At 38.4% G+C, this 15,706-nt stretch overlaps 1 protein-coding gene across 2 annotated transcripts in view; it reads left to right on the forward strand.

Moving 5' to 3' along the window:
- Nucleotides 1-15,706, forward strand: part of LOC105926440 (sodium/calcium exchanger 1) — a 138,689-nt gene that overhangs the window by 118,434 nt on the left and 4,549 nt on the right. Inside the window, exons 12-16 of one of the 2 annotated variants that reach the window (XM_012862755.3) lie at nt 5,064-5,170; nt 9,609-9,733; nt 12,112-12,147; nt 12,747-12,846; nt 14,802-15,074. In XM_012862755.3, coding sequence (XP_012718209.2) covers nt 5,064-5,170; nt 9,609-9,733; nt 12,112-12,147; nt 12,747-12,846; nt 14,802-15,074 — 641 coding nt within the window. The remainder of the gene's footprint in view (nt 1-5,063; nt 5,171-9,608; nt 9,734-12,111; nt 12,148-12,746; nt 12,847-14,801; nt 15,075-15,706) is intronic. The other variant, XM_012862766.3, reaches the window with a different exon arrangement.

Here is a 15,706-nt window from a genome sequence, read left to right on the forward strand (position 1 = left end):
TCCCATTTTATCTGGGATGTCCCGTTTTTTTGTTGCTTTTTTTTTGCCTAATTGAAGTGTCCCGTTTTTGACCGTAATTTGTATTTACAAACACTAGATGGCACTATTCTCCTTAGTTACCTGGACCTAAATAAAGAAGTCACATTGAAGTAGAAAGCACAGTGCAGCTTTGCTTCTGCGGTCTCTGACAGATTAAGCTTCATGTCCCCATCAACCCTCACCGACCCATATCCTGCAGGTGCAGAGTTGGCAAGCCTAGGTCCAACATGCCTGATCCAAATGGGAGAATACCTTCTCAATCCTGTTAATGACCTAAACTGTTATATCAAGTGTGTTTGAAGCAGTGACACATCTAAAGGTTGGAGGACACCGACCCTCGAGGACTGGAATTTGGCACTTGTGGCTTAAGATAAATTTGGAACGGATGAATGGGATTAAAAACGTCAACTATAGTGTATTTCTGGGCTGAATAAGTACAGAGACTAAATAATCTAAACGGGCCTCCTCTTGATGTCCAGGGAAGTCTAGTGTTTGATGGGGTGGTATCTGTCGTATTGTTGTTGAGTGAACAATAATTGGCCGAGGTGAGCCTAATACGCAGTCATTAGGACCCACCAGTGTTCCTCCAGCATTTCTAACTTTCTCTACCGCAGCTTCATAAATGCCATAAACTAATTTTCAAGTTTTGCAACAGCGCTTTCTCCCTAGGCACAATCATTTGAGTCCACAACAATTTAAACTGCAACAGAATCTATCACAGGAAGCCACAAACAAAAACAAACTGGTCCAGCGCAAAACTAATTACATGCAGTCGAATACAATCCAATATGAACACAAAAGTGAATAAACTAATTCCCTAATTCTTAAATTGCCGGTTAGTAAACGTTTTTTTCTCCAGTGGATTGCATTGGATCTTCATTGTGATCCACTCCTCTATACCCAGAAGGAGACAGCAGTGTAGTCTTATTGTTTTTTTTTCTTATGTCTCTTTGCCCCATCTGCAGTAGAATAAAGTTATGCAGTCATTCAATATTTATTTAAAGATGCTTAAATACTGAATATTTGTTCAGAAACTTTTTTCAAACCAAACTTTTGCTTACACAACCGATCTCCATTGCCTTTTCGTTTTTAGATTTTAGTCATCACATTGAACATGACTTTCTCTACCCTTAACATTTCAAAAGAAATGAGCGTTTAAGCACTAGAGTTGGGATGTCAAGCTTGTTTCTATATTGGGCCACTTTGGCTTCATTAAGTCATTAAAACGGCCGGTTGTACCTGTATAGATGACACTTTGGATTTCATAATTTCATTTCAGTTCACATAGAAATATAAAAAAAATGCACAGTAACATAAAGAAGCTCCCTTAGGCCCAGTTTATACGGTTTATCTGCAAAAAAAAAGAAAAAAAGAAAAAGTTCATATTGGGTTGAATTACACTTTAAACTCATCATTCTGCGTCACTTTTTCTCTTTTTGGACATTTCTGGGTTGTTTTAATATGTTGTGGGAAAGCTGACATCTAGTGGCAGGAGGCTGTTACTACACAGTTAAAAAAAATTTACATTTGCTATAGGAGGAACATTTTTAGCCACTTTCTACACTTTAAAAGGATATACGTCTCTACTTTATGACATGATATGCCTTTTTGGCATTTGCCTTAGTGGGCCGGTTTCGGCCCCCTGGCCTTGAGTTTGACACGTGCCATAGAGCCTAAAGCCAAAACTGCTCACCAACATTTTTAGCTTTGGGGTTAAGCCGAATCAAATTTGGTACATCATATATTTAACACATCTGCACTGCTAGATCAGCTGCATGACAAACAGAAAACATGGTGGTTCCAAATAACAGCAGATGTATGAAATATGGTGGACTAGACAGTGACATGCAGGTGCCTCTTCATAAAGTTTTGTCAAGTTAATTTCAATCATTCAATTCAAAAAAATAATCTCATATAGATTCATTACACCCAAAGTGATATTTACAGTGTTTATTTCTGTTACATTTCATAACTATGTCTTGCGGCTCATGAAAAACAAAAATTCTGTTTCTGATAAAGTTAGAATATCACAGTGGGAAAATAAAGAGGGTTTTTTAAAGGTGAAAAGGAGCGGTACATAAAAGGTGCGTAGGCAACAGAGATAGTTGTAGCCATTGGACGATGAGCTTCACCATATGCTAAAGGCAGCAGTTATCACCTTCACTTCATAGGACACTTTTTCCTTCCACTCAACCTTCCATTAATATGCTTGAGTCCAGCACAGAGTCACAAGCAATCTTCATCAGCAGTGACCCTTTGTGGCTTTGTGGAAAGTGTCAATGACTGTGTGAGTCATTGGTCTTTCCCATGATTGTATAGACTGTAATATTTCCATAACCAATCTAATGTAAAAATAAATGTTTGTTGCTCTGATATAAACATGCTTGATATCCATCACTCCTGTGTTATTCATCGATACAATAAATGACATTTTACCTTTTATTAAATTCATTATTTGCATAAATTAGAATATCATCAAAGAGTTAATTTAGAAGCATGCAGCTCATAACTGTTATGTACAATTGTACAAAACCACTGAGTTTGTTCCTGTGCTTTAGCACATTTTGTTAGTCCTGAGTTATGATGCACTGAATGCTTTGCAGGGCGCAGCAAAACAAGCAAACAACAACATTTGGCTCAACGCTGGAGCTAAACACTTGATAAATCCAGAGCTGCAGTTAGTTAAAGCAAAGCACCTGGCCTGTAAAAGCATTTCAGGGGGATATAACCACGCTAATGTTTTGCAGCATATGTTCAGACAAATAAACAAATCCAGTGGTTAAAATAATCCGCTTACTTTAGCTCAAAAGCTTTTAGTTGTGGAAAGGCTACAAAAAGGAAAGCCTGATTGCTGAAGCCCAATGCGCTTTGATTTGAGCTGGAGAATATTACAAATTTTGACAGTCTTGTTACTTCGATCTACAGTAATTAATAAAAATAAATGCAATTATAGAAATGTAGCAATAAACCTAAAGAAAAATCTGCATTGCTCTACATTTAAGACAGTTATACACACAGATAATCCAGAATATTGGATTTGACCTAAACAGCGTACTGTAACGTATCCTCTCTATGCGTCTGCATGTTGCAGGTCTTTTTCGTTTTCTTCTGTGTGTCGCTGACTTAAATATTCAAATATTTTCTAAGCTTTCATGAGAGCTCTTATCTTCTAAAGGCTGACGCATGTCCAGACAATTTTATTCACAGCTGCTGTTGACGGCTCACTAATACGAACAATGTGCCTCCTCCTCTGTCACAGACACTCCTCCTTGTCAACTCTCGCTGTGTGGCGGGTTTTTTTTTTTTTTTTCTCAGCTCAACCAGAAACTATCGGGAGCATTAGAGTCACTATGGATGACAGTGAAGAGTATTAGGGTTAGTCTGCAGGAGGCGAGCGCTCTGTCGCCACACAGCGATGGATGAGATGACCCTGCAGGCACTAAAAACTGAAAAGAAGATGTAATGAATTCCTTTAAAAAATGTATTATGCACTGTTAGCAAATAAATATCTTCCCACTGCTTTTGGACAAGTTGGTTATTAATTAGTTGGTTTCTATGTGTTGCTTTCAGACCAAAGTAAAATTTAATTGTTTTTTATTATAATTTTTTTCTTGATAGTTCTATTTCTCAGTTGTGTTTTTTAATTAATTGAATAATAGTATTTAATAAATAATGTATTTAAATGTTTTTACACTTGTGTACATAGCAATTTTCTCTTCTTTAATGTATTTTGATGTACATTTTTGAGCATTTATTTATACTACAAATTTATTCCACCTTATTACGGTTACAGGGCGTTTACTTATTGAAGGGCTGCCCTGAATCTGTTTCTTGCTGTAATACAGGAAGTATCCTTATTGGTCCGTGAAATAAAGGTATTTTATTGGTAAAGGTATTTTAAACGTGTTGACAATAAACTTCAAATTGCAGCTTTAAATATTTCTTTTTACTCCTTAGCCAATGAAAACCCAAATTTTGTTCCACATCTCGCCATTTTGCCCCATCTTGTTCACTTTCTGGACTGATAAAGACATTTTTTGGTACATAAATGTGAGGATTTGTTTTCTGCAATTTCTATCCCGTCCGTGTCTATTTTTAAGAAATGTTTATTTTTTGTTAAACCCGCTTTAGTGTTACTTGTGAAGGCATCAAAAGGCTCTTAAATTAACAGCTGCTAGCTGATAACTTGACATACAGTAGATTAGTAAATGAAGCCTCTTTAATCCTGATTAAAATTGAACAAAAAAAAAAAACAGCCACAGTTTAAAGAAAACCTAAATAACTTGGGCTCTTCTAGAGCAAAATATTGAGGAATAAGAGGTTTGAAAATTGTTGCACACAACTCTGTTGTTTAGATTATTATTTGGATCGTTGACATCGTATAGGAGGGATATTACCCTATATGATCACAATTTTAATTAAATAACTCATATAAACACCCTACAAAAATAACCAAGATATAAATGATTTTATAAATTCTACTAGTTATGATTGAACATTTGGGCCTATATTTCATCTGGGTCTTACTGGCAATCAAATTTATATCTCGCCAGCTGAGATATTGTTCAAACTGCGGATGATGCATCTTTTTGCTTATTGCCTTAGGTTTCTTTTTCCAGTTAACTTGTTAAAGCAGGATTCCTGCACACATTTTCTCAAAGTTCTTTGCTCTGCATCTTAGACCTGGCCTCAGGGTGCCTCTAATTGAAAGCACATCACAAGTGGCTGCTGAGCTACGCAATGCATCGCTGTGCAATGCACTGCAGCTGCAGAAAATAATCTTTCAGGACCTGGGGGTTAGATATTATTCTACTCACACAGTATTGAACTGTCAACATGAGTCATCAGTCTTTGTAAAGCGAACTAATAAGCGCGGGATTAGAGAAGCATGCTAATTGTTTCTTAAGGTTATGTGATCTCATGAGATCTCTGACTGCTTCTTAACTTCTGATGAACCTCAGCAGAGTTACAGTGTAAGGGTAAACCCTAACTGGGTGTTTTTTTTTCTCCTTTCTTATTGACAGGAAGGTAATTGATGTGAAAATCATTGACGACGAGGAGTATGAGAAGAACAAGACCTTTACAATTGAGCTTGGAGAGCCTGTTCTGCTGGAGATCGGACAGAAACACGGTAGGTCTTGTCTGTCTACTTTAGGTTGTGTTGGACTGAGGGAACGAGGAACGACTGGAAAAATTAAGGGTTCCTTTAGCCTGAAACAAAGGCCAGGAGCCAATTTATCACTTAGAAACAGAGTCCGGCCCACATTGATTATCTGAATCTTTTAATCTAACATCTGATTAGTTTGTGAACGTGGACTGGTCAGGATTTACCCCTTTGTTTAAATACAGTGAGGAAAAAAAGTGTTTGAACATCCTGGGACTTTGCAAGTTCTCCCACTTAGAAATCATGTACAATACCTCGTGGTTTTCCAGATTTATTAATTTTTTTAGATTATGTCCCTCACAGTGGACATGCACCAAAGTTGAAAATTGCAGACCCCTCCATGATTTCTAAATGGGAGAACTTGCGAAGTCGCAGGTTGTTCAAACACTTCCTCACTGTAATAGAGAGGCGATAATACAAACAAACAGTCTCCTACATTTTTTTCAACAGTTTTGTGCCTGCTTGCTACTAGGTCTCCATCCGAACATGTCTAATTACAGCTCCTAGCTCCTGTTCCTTGACCTTTCATGGGCTCAACAGTAAGAACTCTATCGTGGGTAGGAAAGGAGCTTTGGACTGCTGTGCCGATTTCGGACAGCTTTTAACTCGGACGTCATAATGTGACAGAAACGCACATGGATGATGCGAGTAAAATCCAGGCCTGCTGCCTTACTGAGAATGAACAATAAACTGCCAACACTGCGCACATTTTGGTGCATTTCCGTAAGCTGTGCTAATACTAAATGCCACACAAGGGATTGTGTGATTCCTTATATGCTCCTTAGCACAAGTAAGGGAGTTAGGCGTTACCATTTATTATTTTAGTTATGAAACTACACAGAACGCAGATCTCCTATGAAAATTACTTCAGTGAGCCCCTTTTTCTAAACCTATGCAATGTGGCCACATTTAAATGATGCATTGCATGTGCATTTAGCCTACATTTATTTACAACAGGTCAATAAAAAAAAAATTATTACTTTTTGACACAAAAATTTGGGCTGTAGGAAAATTATGTTTAATACCTGCTTCAAGGTTTATTTAAAAAGGTATTTTGAAGATTGACAAACAAGCCTCATAGGTAGGCATGTATTTAGCTCTATTTGCTTTGTGAATCCAGTGCAGAGCAAAAGAAGTAGGCTCCATCCTAATACCCCTATTGAGTAAGGACTCTTTAGCCAAAGCAGAAGTGTGTCAGCAGCCGCCATGATAGTTAGTGTCCGAATAGTGCAGTCAGTAAGGAAGGAGGTAGGAAAAGGAGCCTGTATGCTTCCTCTAACAGCTAATTTAGTGCAGGAGTTAGGGAGGATACAGACGTGAATTTTCGTACATTTACCACCTGCAGTTAGCTTCTGAGAGTTTCTCACAAAGGACAGGAGACCTTCTTCCATTCAAATCAATACCTCTAGAGCATCTAGACCTGATTGTGCAAAGACGACTGCTTCATAAAATGAAGAACATAAGGAAAAACTCTGGGCATCCTCTCTAAACGTCAGTAATTAAATAACTGAGGGTCTTTCATCAGAAACTAAGTGTCTTTAGTCAGACGCTTGATCAGTTTGATTTACCTTATGAGTAATCAATTAATGCAGTAATATTGCTCTCAAAACTGTTAGTCCATCTACAGTTATCCCACAACATGTTATTTGGCCTTAAAATATCACTTTAAGCTTGTGCTACACATGTGGTGGTTGGAAGGGTTGTTAAATTTTCGATATACAGTTTGTCTTTCATTTGGCTCAGACACTGAGAAAAAAGCTAAAAAAAGCTAATTTCTGTGGGTTCCCATACAGCAAAGGTTTAGGGTAAACGAGGGGTTAGTTTAATAACTCAACCAACCAACATTTTGTACTGAGGGAGCGTGCAAACAAAATATACATCCACTAAAAAGACCAGAGAAAACTTTATGCTCACAACACAGTATGGTCGCCTCAGCGGTTTGGCTGTTAACTCCCTGCTTTAACAATCTTCTGTGTGGCGTGAGCTGCGTTGTGCCCTTCTCCTTTTGCCTAATTAATTAATCTGCTTTTAAAAACAATAGGAATCTGAATTGTGATGTTTTATCGATTCAAACTTTGAGGATTTTTCAGGTTTCTGGCTCTAAAATGCACACTCCTTTTCATCGTAGCGGTTGTTTTTGCAATATTATCAGCCGTTACACGTAGCATCAAGCAAAACTAAAACACACCGTCGTCTAAACATGGTTTTCCTGTCTTTCCTGGGCTGTTCTCCTGGCAGATTACAGGTTCATAGTCAAGATGTTGGACAAGAAAGAGCGACAGCCTGGGGTGGGTTTCATTACATGGGGACTATAATTAGATTTACAACGCCGTTGTAGAGCGCACGGTCTGACATTTTAACACGCTCATGCACCCACTTACTGTAAAACATGTTCTGCTTTCCAATTACAGCTGAAAGACTGATAACAATTCAAGAAGTGATTGGTGCAGAGTAAGTGAGGACAAGGAGATTATGGGAAAAAAAACATGCAGTTAATGATGAGACAGGTGGTAATAAGGCGATATAAAGGTTGGAGAATGCTTAAAGTGTGTTTGTTTTGTTTTATGCAATGAGAAGATATTCTGAACAGCCTGGATTTTCCATGTGGCATATGATAGTGAACAATACACTTCATTTTCCCACTGCAGACTTCATGAAATTCAGTGATAATTCCCACTGCAGCGACTAAATTAAAAAAGGTGAAAAGGCTGAATAAATGAAATGTCTTCAGCGGCTGCATAAAATTGAACAAATCACAAGAATGTGTGACAAGACGGCTGTACGTAAGCCCACTGCAGAGCCGAGTCTGACAGTTTAATGCCAATCAGCAGCTTGACTAACTTGCAAGCTTATGGAACTGGAAATTAGTTTCCTAGCTTTTCAGGATATTTTTGGCCAGTTATGAAATATTTAAGGAGGAAACTAATCACAGACGAAAAAAAAGCGTCTTTCCATGAGGTTTTTAAACTGTATATCACTCGCTGTTACAAATAAAGTGTTGTTGAGGCTTAAGTCAAAGGTTCTTATTGGATTCTAACATGGATCAGGTAGATAAAAATATGTGTATATGTATGGCTTTTTAATATTAAATTCTAGAGGTCAATATTAGTACAAAAATAAAACTGAAAGAAGACATTTTTAACTTGTCTGTAAACTGTAATACAAAAATCTCACACCACTCATAATCACAATGAAACCTAATAAAATCACTGTAAGTACATATTTTAAAGGAAAATATGACCTTTTTAAATCTCAGAGATTTAGTTTGGTGTGTTCCCGACCCAACAAAGTGCAGAAGGAGAGAACATCCTAAATGATTGTTAAACCACCCAGGTCTGGTCACCTACGCAAGTTCACTCTGAATGCAGGCAGCAAGATGATAAAAGAAGCCTCCAAAAACCCTTAAATGTCAACACAGGACAAACAGCAGCCTCTTGATTGAGCAATTTAAGGGACTACAGGAACATCTATAAAAAAAAATGTATGTTGTACAAAAGTTCAATATTTCTGGTCTCTTGTTTCAGAAAGTAAAGCTCTTATAAATAAACAGTGATATATTTCAAGCCTTTAATTCTTGCAATTTTAATGATAAGCATAATAAAAACCCTAAATATTAATATTGGAAAAGTCATGGTGTCACACCCTAATCAGCTAATTAACTTTAAACACCTGCAAAGGTTTCCTGAGCCCTTAAATGGTCTCTCAGTCTGGGTCAGTAGGCGACACAATCATGGGAAAGACTGCTGACTAGACAGACAGTCATCGACCCCTTAATCACAGTATCAATGAGAAACCATAACGAGTTACTGTGGTCACGGCACTTCTTGCTGTTCTTCTTGCAAAGATGAAATTGTGGATTCTGATAGATGTATTCTTGTAGTATTTAGTATTCTTGCACAAATATTTACTGCAATTTACAAGCTGTATGCAACGAAATTTCGTTCTGTACGCACTCTGTGCATACAAAATGACAAATAAAGTTGTCTAAGTCTAGATGTGATAGCAGCAGCTACGCGTGCGTCCTCCTGCGCTGCCATGTTTATGTTGGTTCAGCTGCGGGCTCGGCACCTCTTGCTTTTGTCACAGCTGTACGTCCCTTAAACCGAAATGCTGCAACGTGATTGGCCCGAACCGTTTTTTGGTTCTGTCATTGATGTGGAAGCGGGATAAGATGGATTCTTGTGTGTTTGTGAACTTTTTTCTACAATATTTACACTTTTTTTAGTTTAGATGTACCTGTAAATGTGACCGTTTCCTCACCCACTTTGTGTCACTCTGAGGTTTTATGAGAGTCAGTAAGTTGAGTCTGGTCCTAACAAACTAACCTCAGTACCGTCAGTGTCAGCCTGAGCAGGGCATGGACCGCGTTTACTGCCACTAATCTATGAACCGTCCGTTTACCCAGGTGACTCCAACGAGAACAAACCACTAGTGGGAGCAGAGGAGGAAGAGGTGGCCAAGATGGGCTGTCCCAGTCTGGGTGAACACTCCCAGCTGGAGGTGATCATAGAGGAGTCCTACGAGTTCAAGGTAGGCGTATCTGTGCTCTGTAATTAGGGTTTCTATCCCCAGGAGGTTGTACAGTGCAAAAGTATTCCTAGTGCTTTAACTTTTAACACTTTGTCACATTACAAACACAAACATTATCCGATAGAGTACCACAAGGTCCTGCATAATTGTGAAGTGGAATTTCAGTATTTTTACAAATAAAAGTCTGAAAATGGATGGTGGTATTCAACCTTCACTCTGATGCCCCTTAGTAAAATACCCTCAGAAGTCACCTACTTGTTGTATAGAGTCCACCTGCGTGTCATTTAATCAGAGTATAAACCCCATTGTTGTGTGAAGAGGTTTGTTTGAGAACATTAGTGAATAAAATGTTTCATGAAGACCAATTAACCCAGCCGGAAGGTCAGGGAGAGGGTAAGGAAGACATTTAAAGCAGGGTTTGAAAATAAAATAATATCTAAAAATCTCGCAGGGCATTGATAAATCCATAAAATGGAAAAAGGACGCCTCAACTGCAAACCTACCTAAACATGGTCGTCCTAAGCTTGCAGGCTGAGCAACAGAATTAATTTAGTTGAGCAGAGGAGCTGCAGAGACCCACAGCTCAGTAGTTAAAATCTATAGACAGTAACTCTGTAGGTCGTGCATTCCACAAATCTGGAAGGTGAAAGTCGTCACATTTGCAGTTTGCAACCAGCCCTGCTGGGGACACAGCAAGCATGTGAAAGAAGATGCTCAGATCAGATGAGACGGAAATTTGACATTTTGGTCTACGTGCAAAATAAATATGAATGCTGCATAATAAAGACTGCACATGAACCACTGGTCTCCAAAACTCCAGTCCTCGATGGCGGTGTCCACAGCTTTTGGATGTGTCTCTGCTTCTCTACTTCTGACTGAAATCTGGCGAGGCAGTTTATTCATTTGATCCAGGTGTGTAGGGTAAGAGAAACACCATCCCCTCAGTAAAACATGGATGGTTGCAGCATCATGTTGTCAGCAGGGACATGGAAGCTGGTCAGGGTTGATCGCTGCAAAAAGAGAACAAAAACTAAGTAAAATCTTCTTGAAATTCACATTTTCCCTTGATTTAAGCAGCTAAATAAGACTATTTGCCAATGGTATTAGTGTTTTTACCCCTGAAATAAGATGATTAGATATCCTGCACTTGAAATAAGATGATGGCAATGAATTGTACCTATTTTAAGTGCAAAAATCTTATTCCATTGGCAAATAGTCTTATTTAGCTGCTTAAACCAAAGGAAAATATGCTAATTTAAAGTTACTTTTAGTTTCAAGTTACTTTTAGTTCACTTTTTGCAGTGATGGATGGAGCTAAAGAAGACCTGTAAGAGGCTGCAAAACACTTGAGACTGATGGAGGTTCATCTTCCAGCAGGACAACAGCCACTAACACAGCCAGAGCTACAGTAAAATAGTTCAGATCATAGTATATCCCTGTGTTAGAATGGCCTAGTCAAAGTCCAGATTCCATGTGCGTCAATATGCACTCCCTCCAATCTTATTAAGTTTGAGCTATTTAGCAAAGGAATATGAACAAAGGTTTTAGTTTCTGTAGTTGCAAAACTGGCAGACAAACAAACTAAAAGACTTACAGCTGTAGGTGGAGTGAAAAGTGTCTACATAAAGGATTGAGTCAGGGGGGCTCAACACAAATTCCCTCCATTTTCAGATTTTCTTTTGTCAAAAATGATGAAAACCACATGTTTTCTTTCCAATTCACATTAAACATTGTGTGAAGATGTGCTAAAATTTTAGAACTAGGAGTACTTTTTGTAGATACATGGTAGAGAAAGATTTGATTTATGTTTCCTCTAAAAAAAGAATTTCAAAAGAAACCCGGCTCCCTCTTGTACATTAAATATTTTGTGGTTATGTAATGGACCATGCAGCGTATTAAATCAGACTAACAAAATGACTAAAAGTCTTATTAACAGTCTTTTTTCTGCCAGGAATCAGACTCCAATAGGAACAATAAGTTGCTAGCCAAGGCACTTTTCAGTAACAAGATGATTCAGATCAGAGCTGGTCACTCACTGATCCAGGAAATTAAAAAAAAAGCTAAATTTATTACATTTTTCATCTTTTTGAATGTAATTAATTTAGCGGTGGACCGTAGATCATAGAAATGGTGAAATCATCAATGCATAGATCATTGCAAATAAACTTGGCATTTCCTGCAAGCAGCTCATTACGACATGTATTGTCACCTTTTTTTTTTTACCCCCATTGTGTTGCTCCATTTGCTCCATTTTCCATTTCCTCATTATGTTTGATTCTGAATGTATCAAATCATTTGTGTACTTTTGTTCACTCATTTACTTTGCCTCATTTGTCCATTTCTGTTGTGTGTGTGTGTGTGTCTCTGCGCGTGTGCAGAAAGCAGTAAATACTCTTCTTAGGCATGCTGAAAAGGTATCACTCTCTCTCTCTCTCATGCATGCGATTCTCGTTCTTCACTCCGCCTGCATTGTCTTTCCCATCCCGAACCTTAATTAGATCCTTAATTGTCTTCCTCCACAAACACAGACAAGCAGTGATTCATTGCTGATGTTTCTTATTTATACAACAAAAATAAGTACGTTTTTCTTTCCTTGCTCCCTTTCACACACATACAGTAAATCTTGCAGGCTTTCCTCTAAACCCTGTCAGATGAACTAGGATAGTGACTGCTGGTCACTTAAGCTGCTTCGCTGCTTATTTTATGGTTGCATTTTCCCCCCCGTTCGCTTTCGTCAGAAAAGTCAGACGAAGTGACTCAGGGCAGATCACTGATTTATTGGAAGCATCACTAAGAGATGACATCCAAGCACTTTTTAAATTAACACATCCTGTACCTCAAACTCTGTGCCTAAATATATTTCTGACACTTGGGTTGTGGTTTTCCAGACTTGAAAACTGTATTTTTTTTTAAAAAAATTTCTGTGTGAATCGACAACTTTGGGTTGTGTCTTTCTTGCTCTCTCTGGTCTGTATGCACTTGCATGCTTGTTTTTCTGTGTGCGTGGTTGTAGAATACTGTAGATAAGTTGATCAAGAAGACAAACCTGGCCTTGGTGGTGGGGAGCAGCAGCTGGAGGGAGCAGTTTGTCAATGCCGTCACCGTCAGCGCAGGTAATGCACAATCACTAACTGTGGTGTTTTCTGCTATAGAAAAAAAACAGTATACTGTTATACCGAGGCAGCAGCTTTGGTTAAAGCATTGTTGTGAAAGAAATGAATCGTTGCTATGATCCTCTAACACAGGGGTGTCAAACTCATTTCTATAGGGGGACCACTTTGGCGTCATGAAGTCATTAAAAGGGCCGGTTGTACGTGTATAGACGATATTTTTCATTTCATTATTTCATTCCAGTTTAAATAGAAGTATAAAAAAATGCACAGTAACATAAAAGTAGCAACCTTAGGCCCAGTTTATACAGTTTATCTGCAAAAAAAGTTGATATTGGGGTGAGTTACACTTACAGGAGGCACAGTTTTAGCCACTTTATATACTTTAAAAGGATATATGCCTCTACTTTATGACATGATATGCCTTTTTTTTGGCTCTTGAGGGCCGGATAATTTACCTTGACGGGCAGGACTCGGCCCGCGGGCCTTGAGTTTGACACCTGTGCTACAACAGAAAAATGCTACTATCTTTGTCTAAGTTTTTAAGCAAAGAAGCTACACCCTCTTTCAGTTCTAGAGTTTTACATGTTGGAATTTAGTGAAAGTGAGCTGGGGTCTCATTTATAAAACACGGCGTATTATCTATACTAACAATTTTGCATACGTCTAAAAACAGAAAATGGCGTACAGCAAAATCAAATTGTTATTTATCAAACCACGTGCACCAGAAAGCAATTTTCCTGTATAAATAACAGCTTCACCTGAACATCTGCGTACCAGGTTCTGCCTCTACACTCCTAGATTCAACCATATAGGCACAATGCAAAGAACCAGGATATTTAATGCGCATTTAAATGAATCAGCTGATCGTTGTTACTTCATGGTAAACAATGGAGACAAGCGCAAACATACTGTGAAAAAAGAAAATCCCAGAAAGGTGTTTATAAAATGTGTAAATCACAGGTAAAAGCACAGATGTTGTCCACATTAAAATAACTTGTTAAAACATTAACCTTATTGCTGTCAGATCCATGATTAATGGGCAGCAATAATAGTTTTCTAAGATCCTTCCTGATGCGTTCCCTTCTTAGCATTGTGTTAAAATACATTGAAGACAGTTCCCCCCCCCCCCCCCCCCCCCAAAAAAAACGTACTTTTCTGTCAAACATTTCATCATCTGGGAGTTGAGCTGAATTTAAAGTGCAACTAAATACAAGCCGTGAAACACACTTTTAAAACAAGATGGCGGCCCTGCCATTGCAAACAATAAAAATCTAACAAAATGTTACACAATGAGCTGAGAACAGACTTCACTTTACTTGTGTAACTTCAAACTAACTTAAATAAAATAAGTATTTAAAGTGCCTCATATTGTGGTAAAATATAACTGATTTTTCTGAATATATAATCAGCAGAAAGCTGTAAGATAGCAGCAGTCACTGGATCTGTCACACTTGCTCACTTGGTTAGCAGGACCTAGCTAAAAACCAAAGAGCTACATACTTTTTCACACTCAGCGGTTTCGTCTATGTCTAAGAAAAAAATGACAGTATGGAATCTCTAGTGTGCTTTTGTGCCCACAATAATAGGTTTAGATAGGTTGACTGAGGGTGTGGTTTGCTACAGTAAATGCTAGATTTAGTTAGCTTGTCGGAGCTACCACCTGCTACTAGCATCTGGAAATGACACTGAAATAAAATAAACAAGTTAATATATGAATTTAGCAGAAGCCTACCACTGGCATGTGGTGGGAAAGTTAAGCCATCTAAACCAAACTAAGCTACCATCTGCAGCTAGCACATTGATAAATTAAGCTAAACTTACTTAATTTCTTTCATTTTTGTCATAGTAAAAAAATAAAATGAAAAAGCGGTTTTTCTGTCTCAATTTCTTTCTGTTATAAGAGCGTTAGTTCATGTGTCCTACCATCGTTCATTTTTAAACTTCTGCTTCTGAAGGAGATGATGACGAGGAGGAGAGTGGCGAAGAGCGGCTACCTTCCTGCTTCGACTACATCATGCACTTCCTCACCGTCTTCTGGAAGGTCCTCTTTGCCTTTGTCCCGCCCACAGAGTACTGGAATGGCTGGGCCTGCTTCTTCGTCTCCATAGCACTGATCGGGGTCCTCACCGCCGTCACCGGTGACCTGGCGTCACACTTCGGCTGCACGATAGGACTGAAGGACTCCGTGACGGCCGTGGTCTTTGTGGCTTTGGGGACATCGGTACCAGGTGAGATAGAGTGGCATCACAGTTTTTTTTCTGCAATTTTTGTAACCTAAAAGTTTTCAAATTGGTAAATTAGGTTTACTTTACTCACCAACATTAAATAACATAAAATCTTTTGTAATGTTAAATGGTGTAGGACATCACATGATACGTTTGATGTTAATTCCTACATCCCAATTTTCCTGAGTATCGTTGTTTTTTTTCTGTAGTAACACCAATTGTTTGGGATGGGGACTGCAGGGAGGATAGCTCACCTAAATCAGCGATATAAATCATCATCTTCAGCACGTTGACGTCAATCGTCACTTTCATAATCAGTTCAAATCATCACAGTTTACTGCAAACGCAATCCTCCAGCACTTTACAAGAAAAAGGTGCGGTTCATGTGGATCTTTAAAGAATCGTCCAAACACAGTCCAATATATATTCTATTATTGAAACACATCAGTGCCTGTACTCAGAGTCCTGTCAGAGAGCTCCTGTCTAAGCCTAAAAACTCCTACCTAGGAGTTTTAGCTTAAGAGCGATTCAGATGCTGCTGAAAGCGACTAATTAAGGAAATTATAAAATATTTTATTTTAGTGAAGAGGTGTGGTTGGCCCCGTTGCCAGGTGTGATGCTGTCTTTTAAGATAA

This window comes from Fundulus heteroclitus, chromosome 14, assembly GCF_011125445.2.
Source record: "Fundulus heteroclitus isolate FHET01 chromosome 14, MU-UCD_Fhet_4.1, whole genome shotgun sequence".
Taxonomy (NCBI): domain Eukaryota; kingdom Metazoa; phylum Chordata; class Actinopteri; order Cyprinodontiformes; family Fundulidae; genus Fundulus; species Fundulus heteroclitus.